The sequence below is a fragment of the Aspergillus brasiliensis genome (genome assembly GCF_001889945.1).
Source record: "Aspergillus brasiliensis CBS 101740 unplaced genomic scaffold ASPBRscaffold_12, whole genome shotgun sequence".
Lineage (NCBI taxonomy): Eukaryota > Fungi > Ascomycota > Eurotiomycetes > Eurotiales > Aspergillaceae > Aspergillus > Aspergillus brasiliensis.
Window position 1 is genome coordinate 736,673 of NW_027137453.1, and position 20,650 is coordinate 757,322.

The window sequence follows — 20,650 nt, forward strand, 5'->3', positions numbered from 1 at the left end:
TCGGTGTTACCCGCCTGAGGCATTTTCCTTTATTCACAGAACTCAATGTATTTGCTACGTGCTATTCCGTTGTTATGGGCAGGCTCTACGTTACTGCTTCAAGGCGCCGATTAACACCATACGAAATCCATATTGCATCTTGAGTATTGTCATGTCAGTCATCACATCAATGCGTCGTAGTTGGCTACTTAAATCTCCGAGCTCCCTCACAGCAAGCCCAAAGCCTTGGCTTCGATGTCAACGATCTCAGGAATGAGCTCCTTCAGGCTTGGGCGGTGGGGGGACCAGCCCAGCAGCTTTCTACCACGGTAGGAAGTACCGCGAGAGCTGCTACCCCAGGCATACAGGCCAAACTGGTGGGTCGCCGTGACCTGTTCGTCGGTCAAGGGCTCAACCTCAGGGGACGGGATCAGCTTCTTCTCATAGGCCACCTGGGCAATCTGCTTCTGGATATCACCCCAGCAGAAAGGACCATTCTCTGCCAAGTAGTAACCTTTGTCGTTCCAAGTGGCCTTGCCACCACCCGCAGCAGCAGCCTCACTCAGGAGCAGGTACAGATCACTCAGATCCTGCACGTGGATTTGGTGCCAGATGTTCTTGCCCTCACCGACTTGCAGACCCTTCTTGCGCTTCAGAACAGCAGAAGCCAGCCAGTAGGCCTGCACACTCTTCTGGTTGCAGGGTCCACGGCCCGGTCCGTAGATGGTAGGCGGGCAGACGATGGCAATCTTGACACTGTCGGGAGCACGCTTGCCAGCATTGATGACAATCTCATCGACGTTGCGGTGGAAGGAATCGGCAGGAAGGTTGAGGAGCTCATCCACACCATCCCAGTCATCATGTTGCTTGGCACGTTCCAGGCCCCATGTGTTGCTACGGAAGTCCTCCACGGTCAAGATACCGGTTCCAGAAGTGTGGATCCACCACACTGGTCGGTCAGGGGTGTGGTGAGTGGCGCCCTTTGCAATGGCCTCGGCGGCAGCGACATGATCACAGTCGGCACAGTCTAAGCATGAGCCGTGAGTTATACATTCCGGTTACAGAGAGAGCACGTGAGCAGGAAACCAAGAACATACGAAGTACAATGTCTGCATTCTTGACTTCCTCCTCGATGATATCGGCCGAGTCAAGGTCACCAAGAACAATCCTTACGTTAGGATACTTGCTAGTAACCTGAGCGGCCTTGTCCTTGTTGCGCACCAAGACGGAGTACTGCCAGTCAGGATGAGCCTGGTAGACATCGTAAAAGGTGTCTCCGCCGATGTATCCAGTTACACCTGTGCTGCAAAATACAAGGGAAAGCTGTCAACAAGTGTACTAACACAGTTAAAAAAACAAGCGGAAACCTACAGGAAGACCTTTAGGGGAGCCATCTTGTAGTAGGTAGTAGTCGGAAGACTGAGTTGAGATGGTATAAGGAATCGCTGAGAAGGGATTTAGTACTAGAAGTGGGGGAGGGGAGCTCGACTTTTATAGCTTGAACATAACAAAGAGAACTCCATTGCCAGTTGCAGCTTAAGCTCCGCCATGCTTTGAAATCAAAAGTGGGCAAGATGGATCAATCAGAGGTTTCAGACCTGAGCAAAAGTGGGGGTGGGGGGAACCAGAAGTAGCTATCCCCATCCAATGCAGGCTTCGTTGTGCTTCGAGTCGGTGGCTCGGAGCATAAATTTGGTTCCACGGTATGTCAATTTGGGCCTGGGTTCTAAGAAGCTGGCATGACACAAACCCTCTTTAGTCTTTACAGTATACTCCTACTATATGGATCCTCTAGAGCATCAAGTGTGGTGGGGATGGTTACAATTGAGGTACTCCAGCTACCCCTCATGACGTACCTGGGCGGGGCTGCAGCCCAAATTCAACAACTGGCCAGTTATCGGACCACTACTTGCTACTACAATTAGACAACACTTTGCTGATGATACATACATTGCCTGGGTTGCAGTTGATCAGGCCACATTGACCGCCTGAAGAAATGGAGTGACCAAGTATGAGAGTATACTTGAGAGGCTACAGATCGTTTGTATAAAGTAGACGTACATATAGTTCTTTTGAACGGAGACCAGCTTCAATGGAGTGGTACAACATACAAGGTAAAGCAGAATGGCTGGATTGCGAAACTCAAAGGTAGGCTTATTTCACTAGAAAACCGGCATCAAAGGGGAATCTTGCACAGAATCATGCCTATAATCTACAGTGGCTCAGAAAGTGCTCGTGGCCAGGCGACTAGCCGCGTTGCGAGCGTCAAGGCGATCATCGTCGTCTTCCTCCACAATGGAGCTCACACCACTGGCAGAGCGCAGACGACCCTTGCCGGTACCGTGTCCATTAACCTCTTCGTCATCTTCAGTCGGCGTGGGTGCAACGAAACTGCCACTGAGGCTCCGGCCGAGACTGTCGCTGCGACGCGGTATACCACTCCAAGCATCCCCCTTGGGGCCTTGGCTTGAACCAAGGTTGGGTCGGCGAGCGGTTGGGTGAGATTCGCGTCCTAGACGACTGAGGCCTCCCGAAGCATCAATGGCTCGAATATCAGGTCGCACACTTTCCAAGGTAGCAAGGGTTCTCCGCTCGGCTTCAATCTGGCGCAGGGTATACTCGCGGAGGCTCGTCAGCATGTCGTTAGTCGTCCGGTCAAACCAACGTTGCTTCTCCGCGAGCAAGTTCGATGTAACCCGCTGGGTCCGCTTGGTCAGGTAGTCCTCATGGCCTTGAGCCTCGTCCAGAGCATTGATAGCCTCGTCCACTTTGTCCGGGCGGACGGAGGAACTGACTTTGAGGCGGTCGGCGGCGGCACGTTTGCTGCGTGTAGCCTGTTGAGCCTGAATTAATTCCCGCAGAAGGATGTGACGGTTGGTAAGAGTCTCCTTGACGATCAAGGCATCGGACGAGTGGTAGCTTAGCGGATCCCCCAAGGTCGTGGCCTCCGCAGTCGCCTGGACGGCATGGAAATCCCCGACCGTTTGGATGATCTTCCCCAATTTCCGATATGCATTTGACAATCCAGGGTGTGTCTCTTGCACGTGCATCTGGCCCAGCTTAACACCAAAATCGGATTCTGCAAGACCGAGTCCTGGATAACGTAATGTTAGTTCCCATGGCCACTAGATACGAACCGTCCAGGGGCATACCTCGACGAGCCTTGACGACACGATCAACCTTGTGACTTGTATCCATTGTTCCTAAATAGAACATCTTTACAACTGGACGCGCATTCTGTAATTCGGGGGTGTCATCGGGAGGTGGCGCAAACTGCTTCAGAACCTTCCTGCGAACCCCAGTTGCGGGTTGTTTCATCCGAACCACAGGACTGTAACCGAAATCACTTTCAACGAACAGGACCACTTCATCATCATGTGTGAGGATTTCATTGCTCAGTACAACATTCAGCCACCGTTGCATAGACGATTTGACTCTGATCTCGTCCTCTTCGGTTCCAGCGCCAGCAGGGGTAAGTGGTGGAGGGACCGCGGGGACCAACGCTTCCGGGTTGGCCGAAATCAGATGGTCCGCAAGCTTGACAAACTCGGCATGGGTACGACGAACGTCTCGATACTGTGTTGTCCTAAATTTGGGGATATTCGTCTGGAGCCTGTAATCAGTAGGCGCAGGGAGAGGCAAAGAGGGACATCGCTCACGTGAACATCAAACCGAAGAATGGGGTCCTTCTTGCCCGTTCTCTCTAGCCCTGTGACTTTCGCCTGGATTCTATACACAGGTGCAGGCTGTCTGGGATTCTGTCTCGGGCCCGTTTGGTAGCGAGCGGGGAGCTGAGAACGAGGCTGTTGTCCATGCTGCTGCTGAGTATGTTGCGACTGCTCATCAGCATATCCGGGCTCACCCAGGTGTGCACCCTGCAGTCGCGCAGACAAGTCGGGCGATCCGACCTCGTTCTCCTGGAACCCAGGAGCTTCGGTAGGCTGCGATTCCCCGGCGGCGTTGTAGGGATCTTGAGGAGGCAAGGGGGCAGGGGGGATGTCGCTAGTCACGGAAGCCGGAAAGGTTGTTTGAGTCGGGCGAGGTGAAGCCCAAGGAGAAGTACCCGCAGGATGATCAGGATCGTTTGATATGGCGGAGTAGTCCATCGTAGCTGTCTTGGTCTAATGGGACCACGTCTACACCGCGCTGCGGGCGCGCAATCATCAGTATTGTCTCGACCGGGGTGATTATCGTTGCGGATCAATTGGTATTCACCTATCGGTATTCAGAAAGCAATTGAAAGGAAATAATGCCGGAATCCCTCAAGAATTCGGGCTTCACAAAGGGAGAGGCAGATGCAGGCGTTGGGATGGGGAGGGGGAACTGTTCAACTGAGCGGAACGGGATGGACTTCGGAGGTTACGTCGTTGGTGCCTATGCAGCCTGATTGGCCAGGCATCCGCAGCCCCGGTCACTGGATTGCCGGAAAAGCTTCACCAGCTTCAACAGCTTCACCCATAAACTCCCAATTACTCCGCCATACATACTACCTCTTGAAGGGCTGGGCCTCTCAACTTTCGCGTTTGTCGTCCTTATTCCTGGTTTCATCCAGGATGCATGATAGTCCCTAGACTTCTTATCACGCCAAGTCGTTGTCTTCCACTACATGGACAGTCGCCGTCCCCATGGTCACAGCTCTTCTCTTGCGCGCCTCTCACCAGACGGTGCGGCCAAATGGCCTCCGGCAGTGTCAGGCTGCCAACCGCCTCGGGTGTAATGCGTCCGTAATTACAGGGACCAAGAAATGGCAATTTCCTAGGATCCAGATGCTCTCAACGTCTGCATCCATGCAGGCAGACACCCTTGACCGTACTAGAAATATAGGCATCATCGCACATATTGATGCCGGTAAAACAACAACCACTGAACGCATGCTCTACTATAGTGGTTTCACCCGAAGAATTGGAGATGTGGATGAAGGGTCCACGGTCACAGACTTTCTCCCTGCGGAACGCGCTCGCGGGATCACCATTCAATCTGCTGCGATCACCTTCCACTGGCCGCCTCAGGCGGCCGGTGACCAGACTACGGCCGCTCAGGATAATCCGCAAACCCCACGGTCTGCCATTTCCCATACAGTAAACCTAATTGACACGCCTGGGCATGCGGACTTTACCTTTGAGGTTATGCGTTCTCTGCGCATTCTAGATGGGGCGGTGTGTATTCTGGACGGCGTTGCTGGCGTCGAAGCTCAAACGGAGCGAGTATGGCACCAAGCAAGCACATATCGTATCCCCAGGATTGTCTACATAAACAAACTGGACAGGGATGGTGCTGCTTTCGGGCGTACGGTAAGAGAAATAAGCTCCCGCCTTGCGGGCTACCCTGCGGTCTGCCAGATTCCGTGGTTTGAGGGCGGAAATGGTCGCTTTATTGGAGTTGGCGATGTAATCAACTTGCAGGGTCTCCGATGGCAAGATGGTGACGGTAAAGCCGTCAAAATGTTTAACCTCCAAGAGCTGGACAGCGAGGAACCAGGGCTTGCACAGGAAATTCGACGCGCAAGGACAGCACTTGTCGAGCTGCTTAGCGAACATGATGAAACTATGATCGAGAAGTTCTTTGAATATGACGAAGACCATCTCGCAGTCCCTACCACCGACATTCTAGACTGCTTGCGCCGGTGCCTGTTGCAAGAACAGGGTAGGAAGATTATCCCCATCTTCGCAGGCGCTAGCTTCCGCAACATCGGTGTCCAGCCTCTCCTTGACGCCGTGACGAACCTTCTTCCCAGTCCCCTCGAAACCCCAGACCCGGAGGTGAGCATTGGAGGCGTCAGCGGAGGCCTTCGGAGCCTACTCTCCGGCGACCTATTAGTCGAACAGAGCGAAAAAGCAGCCACTTCCAAGGGGAAGCAGAAAAAAAAGAAATCTGTCACTCAAGCCGAATCGCAAAATGCTATCGAGAAGCTTCAGAGCTGCGCGCTTGCTTTCAAGGTGGTCAACGATGCCAAGCGGGGAGTCTTGGTTTATGTGCGCGTGTACTCGGGATCCCTGGACCGAAACAGCGCGATATACAACACCAATCTCAACATCACTGAACGTGCACCGCGCCTGCTGAAGATGTATGCTAATGACGCTGTCGAGGTGGATTCCATCCCAGAGGGACACATCGGTGTTGTAGCTGGCCTCAAACATGCTCGGACCGGAGATACACTGGTGTCTTATGCAGGCAATAAACTAACACCGCCCGAACCACTTGACACCCTCCAACTACGCCCTATTCAAGTGCCACCTCCCGTCTTCTTTGCCAGTATTGAGCCACACAGCCTGAGCGAGGAGAAGAAGATCCAGGAATGTCTGGCCCTGCTCCTGCGTGAAGACCCTAGTCTCCACGTCACTGTTGACGAAGACTCCGGGCAAACACTCCTAAGCGGCATGGGCGAGCTCCACCTCGAGATCGCCCGAGACCGCCTGATCAATGACCTCAAAGCCAAAGCCACGATGGGCCGCATTGAAATCGGCTACCGCGAGTGTCCACTCGGAGAGTCGCCTGCCGTCAGCAAAATCTTCGACAAGGAGATCGCCGGCCGCAAAGGCAAAGCCGGCTGCACAGCAGTAGTGGAATCCTTTGACCCGGACAACGCACCCCCAGTACCCGAAGACGCGCTCGCAGTTGAAACCAGAGAGGGCAATCAAATCATCATTCTCGCCCCGGAACTCCAAATAGAAACCAACCGCAAGGGCATCGAGGAAAGCCCCGTACTTCCCCCAGGCCTAGACATGCCCTCCTTCCGAGCCTCCCTCCAAAACGGCTGTCTAGCTGCCCTTGCTCGCGGTCCTCAGTTCACCTTCCCTATGCACCACACTCGCGTCACCCTCACCATCAACCCTACCGAACACCTCTTTGGCGCCGACACCACCCCGGCTGCCCTCTCTTCCGCAGCACGTCTGGCCACCTCCGCCGCCCTTCGCGAGCTTCTCTCCTCTGGCCCAGGTACCTCACTGATGGAGCCCGTCATGAACGTGATCATCAGCGTCGACGAAGCCAGTCTCGGAGCCGTCGTACACGACATATCCTCCTCTCGAGGCGGTCACATCGTCTCCCTGGACGAAGAAATCCCCCTCACCTCCACCGATCTCTCCGCGTCCCCGCAACCGGTTGAAGACCTCCCACCCATCGACCCCAAGAAGGTCTACGCCCCTGCGGACCCCTTCGAATCTGGTTCCGTTGGTGCCTCGCTTCCCGATACAGCTAACCGGCCCAGGACCATCACGGCAAAGGTACCCCTCAAGGAAATGGTCGGTTACTTGAAGCACCTGCGCAGTTTGAGTGCTGGCCGCGGTACATTTGTGATGAGTGTTGATCGGTTCGAGAAGATGAGTCCTCCGCGACAGAAGGCGGTGTTGACGGAACTAAGGGGTGGGTTTTAGCTCGGTTGATTTCTCCAACCTTTTTTTCCTCTCCTCTTCTTTCATATCACTTTTCCTTCGGGGAACACTGTATATTATAACATCATGGTTGGGTTAAGCTGAGATAGAAGATCGAGGTGTGTAGAATACATCTTGACATCTATAAAGTACTGTTTGTATACTATTGTTTGGTTTGTTGCAAAGTGGAGCGCAGTGAATAGGGATGACTAGTGACTCGAGTCTATGTGCCTAAGTATCTATTACATTACTGTTCATCTACTAGTTGCTTGCTTGCCACAATCTAGTGCATGGCAATAATAGTAGATAATCAGACTCGGGTAATGTAAACGCGATCACTCTCTAGCAGAATCTCCCATAATCCCATCAAAGGCCAATATCAAATGCAAATCCAAATTAAAGTAATCATTCTGGTAGCATATCCTACACTGCAAACACGATCCACATTATCAGACGAAGTATAATCACCCTACAAGCTCGATTGCAGAACAGGCGACGGCAAAAGCTGTGATCTAGTCGGAATGACCCTCGCGTTCGCCATACGGTCAAACGCCAAGAGATGGCCTTTGCCTACCGACCTTTCCTCCGTGAAGCCGATGCTACGTATTTTGTCCAGACTAAACTCGCGATTCCGGTCCAGTAACTTGAAACCCACGTAGACGAAGAGCCATGTTTCTGGTCCGATCACCCGCTTCTGCAAACCGTACTCCTTGCACATGCGATCGTAGTCGTTTTGGTGGTCGTACCACCATTTATCAATCGCTGCGTAGTCCTCCTGCATTGGCCCTGTAGCCTTCAGACCGAAGTACTCGGTCAGGATGGGCCACTTGACGCACCATGGGCCTGGGGTGGCTGTGTCTGCGATGTTGAATGCTTCTCCGTTCGCTTCGTCGGGTTTCACGACTGACAGGTAGATCTCTGCTCGTGAGATTATGTCTTGGGATGAGTCTGTGAACGTGTAGATATAGTTGGTGGGTGTTCCTGGGAATGGAATGGTGGCGCCGTGGCCATGCACGTAGCGGTAAAGAGAGAGGTAGAGAGCTATTGGCTCGACTGTGGTCATGCTTGTCGTGCTGGGAACATGGCCTGGTTATAATTCTGTTAGTCTTACGTTGGCTGGTGACTCATTGCATATGTGACCATACCTATGATTTGATCTGGACGGACCTCGCACCAGCCCCAGCTCTTCCCTTGAGCTGCTTCTCGGATCAAGTCAACCTGCCCGTAATAGAAGATCTCGTCACCGTATGGGGATGGAACACGCGGGGCGTCCTCCCTCAGGGGTGTTTGGAAGGTAATCTTATCGATGTGTTGGAAAACTGCAACGCCGTAGTTCTACCTCAGTTAGGTCCACGAATAACACGATGTTATCAAGGCATAGCATAGCGTACGTTGGTACCCGTCTGCAGCATGAAAAAGGCCATGTTCTTACACAGACTATCGCAGGCATGGACAGCGTTGTAAGTCATGCCAACATTAATGCTCTTGATATCCATCACATTCTCCGAGTATGCAGTAGCATTGGAGTACGCTGAGCTGTTAGCAAAGGTCTTTCCACCATTTCTCTACGCGGTCACTGCGCATAACCGATGTCTTACCAAGATAGTATACATGAGTGACCTGATCTAGCTGCGGGATTGTTTCACGCATCTGGTTCATCACTTCATCCAGGCTACCCCGTAGGTTTATACCTGAACACACTTCCAACCTCGGATCGTCAGGGAGACCTAGTTGTCCCCGCGTTTGGGGCCGATGTGTCAGGCCGATCACCCGCGCAAAGGTGCTGCGGGTTGGATATTCCAACAGGCTCCTAGTCACAGCCCAGCCGGATATCCCACTTGCGCCAAAGACCAAAGCGACTTTGTCGCCAGAGATGCTGCCCATTGTGATTCACGCGGCGTAGGATCGAATGGGATGCGTATTGAGAGAAAGAGAGAGGTATAACACTCATATGCCCCTCGTACCCCCTTTTATCTTCATGAATTTACGCTCTTCTAAAAGAGGACTGGGAAAGCCCCGCCACTAATGATGACAGAGCCATAAGGGATTGGTCGTAGGCTCTGCCGTGCCACCCTAATCCAGCCGGCGGCATACGACTCTATGATGAGGAGTTTATTAGGCGAAATGCCAGATCTGGTAATGCCCTGGAGCCTGGTATATAGTAGGGTGTTGTATTATGAGACGGAGTGGGTTATAACACGCGACGGAAGCTATTAGTGCCATAGTGGATATAGTCTCGAGCAACTACTCCGTTAACGAACACGTCAGATTGGCGCTGGTTCCAAGCCTTTTGCAGGGGTAGTAGAATGACTTGTAAGTACGGAGTATGCCCGGACATGGCCCGGCCATTATATTTAATATAATGATGGGATCGACCGTGCACATGCTTTCCGTAGCCAGCAAGATAGCAGCTACTGCTTCCGAGGTTTTCAAGCCTACTCCGGAGTAATTAGGTCTTAGATTGGCCCTCATATCCACTCATGAGCGCACAAATTTGAGGCTGTTTCTTCGCCCCACTAGGCTGCAACGAACCGGTCTCTTGCCTCAGCTGGCTAGCAATGTGGAATTTTTCTTCATTCTGGCGACCCGTGGTGCTTTCATTGTGTGGGGTTCATTTCCACGGCTGAGAACCGTTGTACTTGATGGCAGCCTTCGGAATTGCGGGCTGAGATTCTAAGTACGCCCATAGAGTTTGTCTAGTCATGAGACATGCGTCTATCCTTTCCAGATGAGAGAGGTGGAAGTATGAGAGACTGCAGAGCTGTACATTTTTGAATGTTAGGCCAGGAGAAGACAGTGGTAGAATGAGAGAGAAAGAGAGAGAGAAACAATGAAAGACCAGAAAAGGAGCTAGTCCGGAGCAGTCCCCGTGACAGGGCGCTAGACCCATTATAGCACCGGGATCAAGCCATCCCGTTGTGGGCTTTCCAACTGAACTACTCCGTACTAACTATCCATCGACAATCAAACTAAGTGCATCTAGTCCGTTGCTCCTGCTTTAGTGCTCGATGCGATTCACCCGTGCTTACGGTGGGACCTGAGACTAGATATATTCCTTGCTTTCATTGGTTGTGTCTTCTCTCGACTTCATATTAATTGGCGCAGCAATGTCTCTGTCCAACTCGACTTCCAACGCACAAAGTGCTACGGTTAGTGTTGATCGTTTCCCTTCCGGCCGAGTAGCTGGCGACAACATGATAGCATCCTTGTACTTACTCCCCTCTCACAGGCCAATCAAGCACTGGAGTCTCCCCTGCTAACTCCTCCTCTCACCCCACGGAAGTCCAGAACATAAACCCTACCAGCATGATCCTGGTTAGTTAGGCGATGCAATCAACCGCTCCTTCTGCTCTCAAATTGGTCTAAGCCGACATAATATAAAAAAATGGCGCACTTTCCATCGCGAGTCAGGCTTTTTGGGCTCTGGCTGTCTTACAAGATCTCAAGATGCGGTCGCGATCGCTGGGAAAGGGACCGTCCTTCACGGGGCAGCAAACGACGGTGCTTGGGATTGGGGTAGCATTTATGGCGTTTACCTCCGCTGTAATTGCCCTTCGCATCTATGTAAGAACACTATTGCTGCGTGCGTGGGGAGCTGATGACGGTGAGCCAATCATTGCACTCAGGTTCTTGGATACTCTCTAACGAAGTTGCAGTCCTCATGGTGATTGGAACGGTAAGCCGGACAGCGACAATCTGATATTCCGTCAAGTTGTTGACCTGAGGTCAGATTTTAACATTTGGCCTCACTATCGCATCAATTGTGGGTAGGTCCAGGCACGTGAATACTTCTTTAGTGATTGACTTACTGACCGTGGCAGCGGCATATTATGGCGTGGGAAAACACTGTATGCCTTTTATTGATTCGCTTGGCTGCATCTTTCCTAACATGAAATGAAGATTCAGATGTTCCTTTGGAAGACCGGGTTCCTATGTTCAAGGCAAGTTTGAACATTGTTGATTACGGGGGTAGAGTACAGCCCGCTGACCATAACTCCAGTGTATATGGGCTACACGCCTCCTCTACGTGCTCGGGCTGTGTTTCATCAAGCTATCTCTTCTTTGGTTCTATCTCCGGCTTGAAACGCGGCGTTTCATGCAATGGCTCGTTTACTCGGTCATTTTCCTCGTTCTGGGAGTGTCAATCTCAAGCTTCTTCGTTGACACACTCTCTTGTATACCTCCCGCTAAATTCTGGAATTCCGCCAGGCCCGGCCATTGTATGTCCTCGGCCTCCCAGCAGAAATTCTATGAGATCAATGGCATCCTAGTCATTGTCATGGATATCCTTATCTGGGCTGTTCCAATCCCGATGTTGTGGCGTGTTCGTATCTCTTTGGTAAGTACAGCTTTACCTATTCCCGACTCTTTACCACCTACTGATTGTCACCCTGCAGCGAAAGAAGATTGCAGTGCTGGGAGTTTTTAGCGTAGGCCTTCTGTCTATAGCTGGTATGTTGTCCCTCTATATCACCGATGCATTTCTCTGGGGCCATGTCGGATTGACCTATGCAGCGGCTTGCGTGAGATACAACACTGTCTTGCAACTATCCAATAATCCAGATGAAACCTACGTGCTGGCTGCCTCGCTTAACTGGTGTGGCATCGAAGCTTATGTCGGTACGTGCCACTCCCCCCTGACTCACCGAACCTTCTAATGGATCATTCCCGTAGCCATTTTCTGCGGCTCTACTCCGGCATTATATGTCTTCGTGAAGCGCTATCTGCCGCGAATGCTGGGCTCGTCCTACGCACACAAATCGCACCCAACATACCCAGGACAGAGCAATGCGAAGAGATTCAGCGCGCCATTCCGCACAGTGTCCCGCCGTCGTATGAGTGAAAGCCGCCTAGGAGAGAGCCAAGATGCGTTGCATGATGGCGATGGCATTATGCTCAAGACAGACATCCACTGGGAGATCACGGATATAGACGCGGAAGGCCGAGTGGATTTACGCCATGTAAATACTTGATGAGGATTTGCGCCCCCTGAAGCTGACATGATATATAGAACTTGGATTCGTACCTTTGTAAGATCCTCTCTCCTTGTCCTCAGCTGGACCTCACTCTGATAGAGTAGCGGATGATATCAATGTGAGCAATTTGCGACCATTATATATGGCGGCACATTGCAAGGCAAAAAGTGGAAGGAATTCAGACCCACCGGACTAGTAGATCCGCCGCCGTCCGTTTTGTTGTCTACTTTTCTGTGGTCAACTGCATCTTTCTATCTTGATGGTGTTTCTCTCCCCTCGTCTTGGCAGGGATCGAGTCGGTTAGAGCCGCCTGTCGACTGCATCTCCACCGTTTGTCCCACAGAACGTTGTCCATCACCCTTTCCAATCACTATAGGGTCCCTCTACACTTAGTATCCGCAGTTACCAAACACGCCTCTACCTCACTGCATACACCTGAACTGCTTCCGATGCATCCGCCTCAAACTACAACCGAAATATGATACCATAGTCCCAGCTAGCCCAACAATCCCCCGTTAACCGGCATCCCGCCATCACCATGAATTCCTGTCAGTCACATTACCCCAGAACCTCACCCTCTAATTCCAAGTTGTTAGCCTTGGTGGGTCCTAAAATAGTAGTTATCCCAGATTATTGACAAACCACCAGTTTTCTATTCCACCAAGCACGCCAAGACATCATACTACCACATCCCCTCCACCCTTAACTTAGAAGACGTCCAACAAGTTTTCCACAACCACTCCACCCTAGCAGGCATATTCTGGCCTCAACCAACAAATGATCCAGAAAACCTCATTTTTGAGAATCAAACCGGCCCTAGTACTACAGAAATTCAAATCGGCCCGACATTAGGTTCCGGTTCAGCGACAAAATGCAAAGCTAGCCTAACTTCTCACCACGAGGCCAGAGAGGTCGTCGTCATTGAGGAAATGCCTCTCGGTCTTCGGATGACCCTGGCCTATAGGGTTTCTGATGAACCTCCCCAGGGTATCTCGGCAGAAGAGGGTGATGGTCTGCTCGCGTTGGCTGACTCGCAGCCTTCTACGTCGCTCTCGCCCTCTGGGTCACGGGTAGGGTTGTATCTGGAGGTAGAGAGGTCAGTATCAGCGCCGAGGCCTCTCTCCATGCTGGTTAAGACGACAGAGGGGCCGATTGTGAAGACGAAGAATCTTTTGTTTGTTTTGGATGAGTTAGGACGGAATGGGAAGGACTTGGATGCGGCGTTGGCTGCGCTGACTGGTTTGGAGGAGTCGGATGACGAAGGGGAGGACGTGTTGGAGAAGTATAAGGCGGATTGAGACGGATACAGTCGCAGATGCTGTGAAAGGCTATAATAATTGCTAAATAATCAGTCCTTAGTAAATTAAATTATCATTCCAGTGCTTTATGCGTTCCACTCTATTAACTGTAGAACAGGTATCTCTACATATCTAGCTGCACTGACCCCTGTCACCCATTTCGGGCTCCTCACACCCGACGCAACCTGATCCGTCTTATTCCCTACTACGTAGGGTGAAGAAGGATAATGATACGGTTAGTGAAGACAAAGACATGAATACCAACATCAAGTGATAAAGCAATATCACAGTAAACAAGCACTTGAATGAAGCCCTATTACCTCTACCAGAGGATTCACCGTACTCGAAGAGGTATATAAGTGTCCAGAAATCCCTTCGTAGCGGCTTCTTCTTTTCTCTTCTTCCTACATCCTCATCTCCCTGGTCTTGCTGCATCTATAACATAATCAACTAAGCATCTTCATACTAAGAGCATTAATATGATCATAACCTGACATACCAAACATAGAGAATCCGTTATCGTCGAAGCCTCTACATTCAATCCTGCCATAAGAATTTTATGTCAATACACATAAAGCAGATCCTTGATCGACAACCCCAGCATGACTTGTTTACGAGTCCTCCTCCTCATCTCTCTCCTTCCGTATGTCCCAAGAAGAGTTCAAGGGGTTTTAAATCGGTCCTACAGCAAGTACTCCAAGACATTATCATGATCTCAAGGCCTACTTTTCAGCTGTATCTTCTGTTCGAGGTATGGCTACAGAATGCGTTTCAAACAATCCCAATGAAACATAGCTATGAACGAGACAGTACAAAATGTCTCATCATGAATAGTGGGTATTTATTGACGTGGCCCATATCTACCCACTTTCTCTGGGCAAGAAAGCTGGGTATTCAGAAACCACTTATTCTATAGAATACTGGAGATGCCCCGGCCCGTGGAGAACATTGAGGCTTGGAAGACCACGACTCTATTGACTGGAAGACTTGCATGGGACATCCCTCGTGGAACCAGAAGCCCATCCCGCCGAAAGTACCCAGAGATACCGAGCTCAAACCAAGCACCGCCCAAGTTGGTTGGACCACGAACTTGCTTCACAAAAAGAATGAGAAGGCTCATTACATCGTCCGCGAGGCATTCGAACCCGTTTTTCTGAGAGCCGAGCTAGGACCTGCTATCTACAAGTACGCCACAAGTGATGGCCAAGCCATAGCGGAGACCAGTATCCAGCTTCTCCCAGCCTACACCGACCGTGCTGCTAGACTCAACCTCGCCCGCAAAACCTTCATCGAATTCCACACTAAACTCCTGGAAACGGACAAAGAAACAACTAGGCAGATGCGTCTGTTCCAAGGAAGACAGATCAACTGGGAGTAAGACCTGCTGCGCTGGTGGGATCGAAACAGAGGACTGTTCAAAGTCGTGTCTCTCTAGCTCGGCATTTCACGAAATGTGGGATAATGGAAAAACCTCCTGTATGCGGTATAAACCGCAGATGATGAGAAGTATCTCGTTGCGGAGTTCCACTGGCTACGGGTCTTGGACCGCGACCTCGCAAACTTGCCGAGACAGGTGATTGCTGCCATAGCTATGGCAATATGAGTACTTTTATGGTCACCCAGCACCTCAGAGAACCCTATTATACTGTACATCTTCGCCGATGGCACATGATTCCGCAGCTTCTCCCGCGGAATAGCTAGTCCTTAGGAGCCAAGGAGAACCCTTTACCCCAGATGACAAAATATATGCAACTGATGGAGACAATCACAGTGATCATAGCTCGATCAGTGTCTTTTCAAACGGCTGTTTGAGGTATATGGATCAGCTGGTTATCCATGCAGCAACACTACGAGGATATGGAATGCATCCGGACATCAAGACTTCACTTCCTACTCAGCATAGTAAGCTGGGTCGTATACAAAAGGTGTGTACAGGACCGCAAAGGGGGGGTGCTAAACGGGGCTCATTAAGTTCGGCTTGATGCTATAACATGGGCTGCTAGCTAAGATACGAGCACATCTGTTGTTCAAGTCTACCGAAGAAAATCTGCTTTTAGACGCCAAACTTAACGCTGGGCTCGCCGTTCCGAGAGGTATGGTAGAAATGACGCCAGAGGCCACCAAGAGAAGCTTTTCTTTAGGAAGAGAGGGAGTTGGCACATGTGCCTGATCCGGAGAAAGAAGCCCAAGAGGCCTTGTGGAAGGACATAATGACAGTCCATACCTCGATCTCGGCTATGGATTGACATAGTATACTTAACTACTATGTCATTATAGCCTACTGTCGGAACTTGCACGGCCAATACATGGTTCAAGCCACTTCTTGATGGCTATATCATGATTAAGTCACGCATAGCGTCGATATTGATATATGACTATAACCCGGCTAATAGGTCGTCTGTTACAGAGACTTAGTTTCTATCGTGGGAAGCAGCAATTTACTCCAAAATCTTTCCGATCAGGCTGTGTCATGCGCCTATAATAACGAAGACATCTCCAGCAACGATGCGTTCGAAATGGTTCCCTCAGGGTGAAATTGGCCCAGGATCAGTGTTAAAGTTGAAAAATGAATGGGTCGTCCGGGAGGCTAAGAGTGAGCACACCTTCCAGGAAGATCACGATTATCACCTCGCTAGGGTTGGGCCCTCATGGACAGCGATTCGACTTTTTGTCGAGAAGAGAGGGACTCGCACTAAGGCGTACATGCGTATCTACAAGCAACTAATGAACGGTGGCACTGAGGCCGAGCCGGCCCACGTAAGGGCTCGGCAAGCTAATTCTTCGTGGTGTCCCGTTGAGTTGAAGGTCTATCGATCACTGCCGAACAAGCGTCCACTCATTGTGCCTCGTCTACTCGAAAAAAAAAGTCGTCAAACAGGACGAGAGTGGATGGGTGCCGGGTGGCTTTCTCATATACGTCGTGTGGGAGATTGTGCCCGGAGTTCAGCTGGGAGACACCTCAGGATCCAAGGTCCAGAAGACCTTGGATCGATCTGAGAGAGACGCCATCCGGGAGAAGTTTAAGGAAGGCCGCATGAAACTCTATGATTGGGGATTTGATCCTCATCCGGGGAGCGGTTGGAATCTCGTTTGGCACGCGAAGACGTCCACTTTGTAGGCCTTCGTATTTCACTCTCAAGCTTTCATGCTGTCCAGTATAACTTCGCTCTAGATACTTTGTTGGGTGGTTTTTGGCGTACAAGAACGACGACAAGAAATCTTGGGATCCGAGGTTTTGGTATTTTTGGGATTTGACCCGTCCTCCTACGAAGAAAGATCGTTCAAAAACGCCGGATGAGAGTTGGGTGTGGTAGAAGATTAAGGCCTAGCCATCAATGGTATGGTACTGGTCTATAGACTAGCATCGACTGGTCTCGACAAGCAATCCAAACTTTTACCTCTTGGCAATCAGACCACTGCAGGCACCGAAGATATGGATGATCAATTTTACTACCATCACTTACATGTCTTTGGCATAATAAATGGCAACGGACTCGCCAAGAAGCTTTCGGCTCCGAAGGCAATCTACTCAAAGCCGTATAAGTCAATGGTTTATGCAAGCCCATTCCCCATTCATTATCTTTACTCGATGCGAAATGCCTGTGCCAGGTCTCTGTTACCGCAGCACTATCACTTGAGTACACAGGAACTATCGCATATGAAATGCTCCAGGCTAGCCAATCACCCCTTTATTTGCTTGTCTGCCCTAATCATCGATTGGATGATCGTGATCAGTTCAAAGATAATTATCTATCTGAGGTTGAAACTGCGAGTGTTCTGTGTACCATGCCCCCTTCTCAGCTCGCGACAAGATATGAACACATCCGACAGAAACATGTCACTAAATATAAAGCCCAAGTGTCTCATATGCATTATATAGAAGGGGATCTCATGTTATCCCATCGACATGCCCATACCACCAACAGCGAGGCCCGGTTGTATGACCCGTTCCTAGCCAATATGAGTTTCCTGCACCTCAGACTGAGAAACCTGCTATGAAATGCAAGTAACTCCTGATGTGAGGGTCTGTCTAGCATCTCTTATCAAATATTACTCAACGCCAGGATTGGATCAACGGACAAAATTCGGTACAGGAAGATGAAAACCACGTCCTCATTCCCATGGACAACGTCTGTCGTGGATGTCCAAGAGCCACTGCCGGCACTCCCCCATAGCCTGTCATATGAGCAGGTATACGTGGGTGATGAGCACGGAGTCCAGGGTATGTATAACCAGCTCATTGGACAGGCTAAGGGGTGTGTGCGCTGGTTTGGGGGAGAGGGAGAATAGATATTCGTATATTGCACGACTCGACTATATCTGCTTCTACCCGCGCAAAGCCATGGTCAGGGGATGTCAACGCACGCGGTGAATTCAGACCGAACGGCATTCCCAAGGGCCCTACTGTCTGGATATAAATCAACGGAATTTCCTAATCCCGGCGGCGTCGCACGATTTCCGAGCACCGGAAGCAAGGGCCGCAGACGGCTGGAGATCTTGATGTGCCATTGCAGTTCATTGTCCCGCCCCTTTGATTTCAGTCGTTGCATGGCAGGAAATAACACATTCGGTACATCAATGATGGCCGCGAATGATGTGGACGGCAACAATGCAGGCACTACGACTGCCGGAAAACAATCCTCAAAAAGTTCACCCGTGACCCCGACAATTGTATGGTGCTAGTGATGAGTTATTTGATAAGATCAGCCGGACTCAATCTGCAGGCAATGTGCCGTAACCTCCATCTCTTTTCCCCAGCCACATCGAAAGCCATCACGGATCAGGCCATTGCCCTAAAACAGGGAGAATTGGACAACAGATTTACCACCTATAATCTGGCAGGGAACCCCCTAAGAACATGGCCTGACCTGAGGTCTGGTTAGACCAATACTAATGCTTCAGAAAACCACTCACATGACAGAGGACACACGAGGACAGATGAAGGTCCTGTTAATGCAGCGTTTATTGAGCTTCTCAATGCTCTGGCTTCCTTTCTCTGCTGACGAATATATAAGGTTCCCTTCCTAATAATCCAGGGTGTGAAGAAGGGACATATATAAGTCCAGCCACCGCTTTACTGTACAGATGGCCAGCTCGAGGGTAGCAGTTGAACCAAAGTCTCAGACGAGTGCAAAGGGCTCAATGGTATCCAAACAGAAGACGTCGCAGCTGCGGTATTGGATTCATCGCTTGACGACAGCAGCCAACAACACTATGATTGACATTTCTTTGCTTACTCAAGTTGTCTATAGCTTCACAACGCGAACTACGGAACACCTCATTCAAACCCGCACGACTACCTCTAGATTGACTATGACCTTTGCAAAGATTGCGAGTCATGCTTGATCATTAGGATTCAGCCTCCTTCTTTTTCGGATCGCCAAGTGCACAAGCATCAACTAGTAGGACAGGCTATGGGGTGTCCAACATGGCAACAATGAACGGACGACTAAAATGCATCCAACCCTACTCATTAACCAGAAAGCTCTGAAACTGGATATCAGACCCTCTTATCCAAGACTACACACTTTCTCCTCGGGATTAGGGAGTTATTTATACCTGCCAAAGACGGCAATGATACCGAAAAGGCTCCTAAAGGACAGAATACGGTGTCTGAGGAGACTTCTGGACTTTCTGAACAGAGACCCGAGATCACAAACGAACAAGCACTGACGGTCAACGAGATATCTGGCATCACTTTAGGGGATGACCACCTGAGCTCTCCAGTAACTAGATAGCAAAATGGATGGAGCCTGCAATGAATCTCATCTTCAGTCCTACTACATATCAATGGCACTTCTACTGCTTATATCTCTGCGCGCTTTCTTCATGAATGGAAGAATTTCAGCAGAGATGACCTTGCAGCCTGCTCCTATTTAAATTTTACTTACTCCAGCCATTACCCTTGCCGATGCTATAACTGGAAACCTACGCCGTTGGTAGCGAGCTTGGGTTGACCGGAAGATTCTCAAAGCATATTTGTGATGCAATGCAGTGACCAAGGCTCTTTTTATAACTTCTCTGTCCCACTTAAGATTACTTAAGATTCGGGGACTATCAGACCATCAGGCCCAAGTACAAATAGGAAGATATTTCGGTCCTGTACTTTCATCGCCAGTGCTTGAGAACTAACTTATGGTCTACCTACAAGGGAGTCATAGTAAGATCCTAGTCGCTTTACCCTTCCTAATCACCACACTTATCTCTTGACTCTGTGGCAGGTTGTCCTAGACTATCCTCGTGAGACGAAATCCACTATGAAAACGAGGAGGGTAACTTGACTCCCGACAAAGGATGGATAATTTGGTTAATATGATCCGCGAGGTCAGTTACACAATGGAAGGGGAAATTCTCTATCATGAGGGCGGTTGTTGTAGTTAGGGGCCTTTTTTATGATATAAATAATACTATCATATACTATTTAGGATCTAGCTCTGTTGGATATTTAGTATTTATACTAGTATATTCATTGATATCTAAGCAGTGCTTGAAGTTCAGCCCTGAGGAAATACGTACCAGTCAGTCATGTTTATGGCAGTCTCGGTTAGACACGGAGTAATTAGGTAAGAGATTGCCAGGGGATCTTATAGTATATATTATTTGAGTATCATCAATTATTTACAATTTATGTTTGAAATCTTCCGACCCGGGTGGATCATTTAGTTATGATGACTTGGGAACTATTAGACATGTCATATACATTTTACTACCTAGCCTGTCCCTGCTGTAGGATTTGTTCATCAATCCCATACGAATCACTGCTTGATAATTGGTCTGACAGGCGTTGTATTGCTAGTATGCATCAGACTAATCAATTGCATACTTCAGATACTTGTCACCGAAACAAATATGCCAAGGCGATGTCTGGGAGAACAGACAGGTCTAACACGGATATGAGAAATTTGTATATGTCGGGGATGTGAGGTTGAGCGATGCTACACAGCAACATCGATTTCTCTAGATAATGATGAAATTGTGTTTTAGGTAATGGAATTATTGTCACCGAAAATCGTAACAATATTGTCAA

At 49.9% G+C, this 20,650-nt stretch overlaps 7 protein-coding genes across 7 annotated transcripts; 4 read left to right on the forward strand and 3 right to left on the reverse strand.

Moving 5' to 3' along the window:
• Nucleotides 1–8: 8 nt before the first annotated feature.
• ASPBRDRAFT_46826 (putative nucleoside-diphosphate-sugar epimerase) lies at nucleotides 9–1,525 on the reverse strand. The gene is made up of 3 exons (XM_067625723.1): nucleotides 1,351–1,525; nucleotides 1,077–1,282; nucleotides 9–1,006 (listed from the first exon to the last, which is right to left on the reverse strand). The coding sequence occupies exons 1-3, from the start codon at nucleotides 1,371–1,373 to the stop codon at nucleotides 207–209; spliced, it is 1,029 nt and encodes a 342-aa protein (XP_067475884.1). The 5' UTR covers nucleotides 1,374–1,525; the 3' UTR covers nucleotides 9–206.
• Nucleotides 1,526–1,913: 388 nt separating this feature from the next.
• Nucleotides 1,914–4,254, reverse strand: ASPBRDRAFT_46828 (retromer subunit VPS17). The gene is made up of 3 exons (XM_067625724.1): nucleotides 3,639–4,254; nucleotides 3,132–3,585; nucleotides 1,914–3,073 (listed from the first exon to the last, which is right to left on the reverse strand). Exons 1-3 carry the CDS (start codon nucleotides 4,083–4,085, stop codon nucleotides 2,202–2,204), a joined length of 1,773 nt encoding a protein of 590 aa, XP_067475885.1. The 5' UTR covers nucleotides 4,086–4,254; the 3' UTR covers nucleotides 1,914–2,201.
• Nucleotides 4,255–4,394: 140 nt separating this feature from the next.
• Nucleotides 4,395–7,813, forward strand: ASPBRDRAFT_308277 (mitochondrial elongation factor MEF2). The gene has a single exon (XM_067622819.1). The coding sequence runs from the start codon at nucleotides 4,605–4,607 to the stop codon at nucleotides 7,350–7,352; it is 2,748 nt and encodes a 915-aa protein (XP_067475886.1). The 5' UTR covers nucleotides 4,395–4,604; the 3' UTR covers nucleotides 7,353–7,813.
• Nucleotides 7,586–9,233, reverse strand: ASPBRDRAFT_659066 (SDR family oxidoreductase; the record flags this gene model as incomplete). The annotated part of the gene is made up of 4 exons (XM_067628616.1): nucleotides 7,586–8,435; nucleotides 8,495–8,684; nucleotides 8,741–8,880; nucleotides 8,948–9,233. 4 exons carry the CDS (start codon nucleotides 9,231–9,233, stop codon nucleotides 7,819–7,821), a joined length of 1,233 nt encoding a protein of 410 aa, XP_067475887.1. The 3' UTR covers nucleotides 7,586–7,818.
• Nucleotides 9,234–10,796: 1,563 nt separating this feature from the next.
• Nucleotides 10,797–12,322, forward strand: ASPBRDRAFT_132752 (uncharacterized protein; the record flags this gene model as incomplete). The annotated part of the gene is made up of 9 exons (XM_067618470.1): nucleotides 10,797–10,953; nucleotides 11,006–11,025; nucleotides 11,080–11,116; nucleotides 11,171–11,197; nucleotides 11,250–11,305; nucleotides 11,350–11,688; nucleotides 11,756–11,801; nucleotides 11,865–11,969; nucleotides 12,024–12,322. The coding sequence occupies 9 exons, from the start codon at nucleotides 10,797–10,799 to the stop codon at nucleotides 12,320–12,322; spliced, it is 1,086 nt and encodes a 361-aa protein (XP_067475888.1).
• A 370-nt stretch (nucleotides 12,323–12,692) lies between these two features.
• On the forward strand, nucleotides 12,693–13,721 carry ASPBRDRAFT_308365 (uncharacterized protein). The gene is made up of 2 exons (XM_067622821.1): nucleotides 12,693–12,873; nucleotides 12,974–13,721. The coding sequence occupies exons 1-2, from the start codon at nucleotides 12,864–12,866 to the stop codon at nucleotides 13,621–13,623; spliced, it is 660 nt and encodes a 219-aa protein (XP_067475889.1). The 5' UTR covers nucleotides 12,693–12,863; the 3' UTR covers nucleotides 13,624–13,721.
• An 893-nt stretch (nucleotides 13,722–14,614) lies between these two features.
• On the forward strand, nucleotides 14,615–18,506 carry ASPBRDRAFT_659073 (uncharacterized protein; the record flags this gene model as incomplete). The annotated part of the gene is made up of 6 exons (XM_067628617.1): nucleotides 14,615–14,846; nucleotides 16,124–16,464; nucleotides 16,502–16,737; nucleotides 16,796–16,933; nucleotides 17,718–17,883; nucleotides 18,426–18,506. The coding sequence occupies 6 exons, from the start codon at nucleotides 14,615–14,617 to the stop codon at nucleotides 18,504–18,506; spliced, it is 1,194 nt and encodes a 397-aa protein (XP_067475890.1).
• Between the last annotated feature and the right edge of the window lie 2,144 nt (nucleotides 18,507–20,650).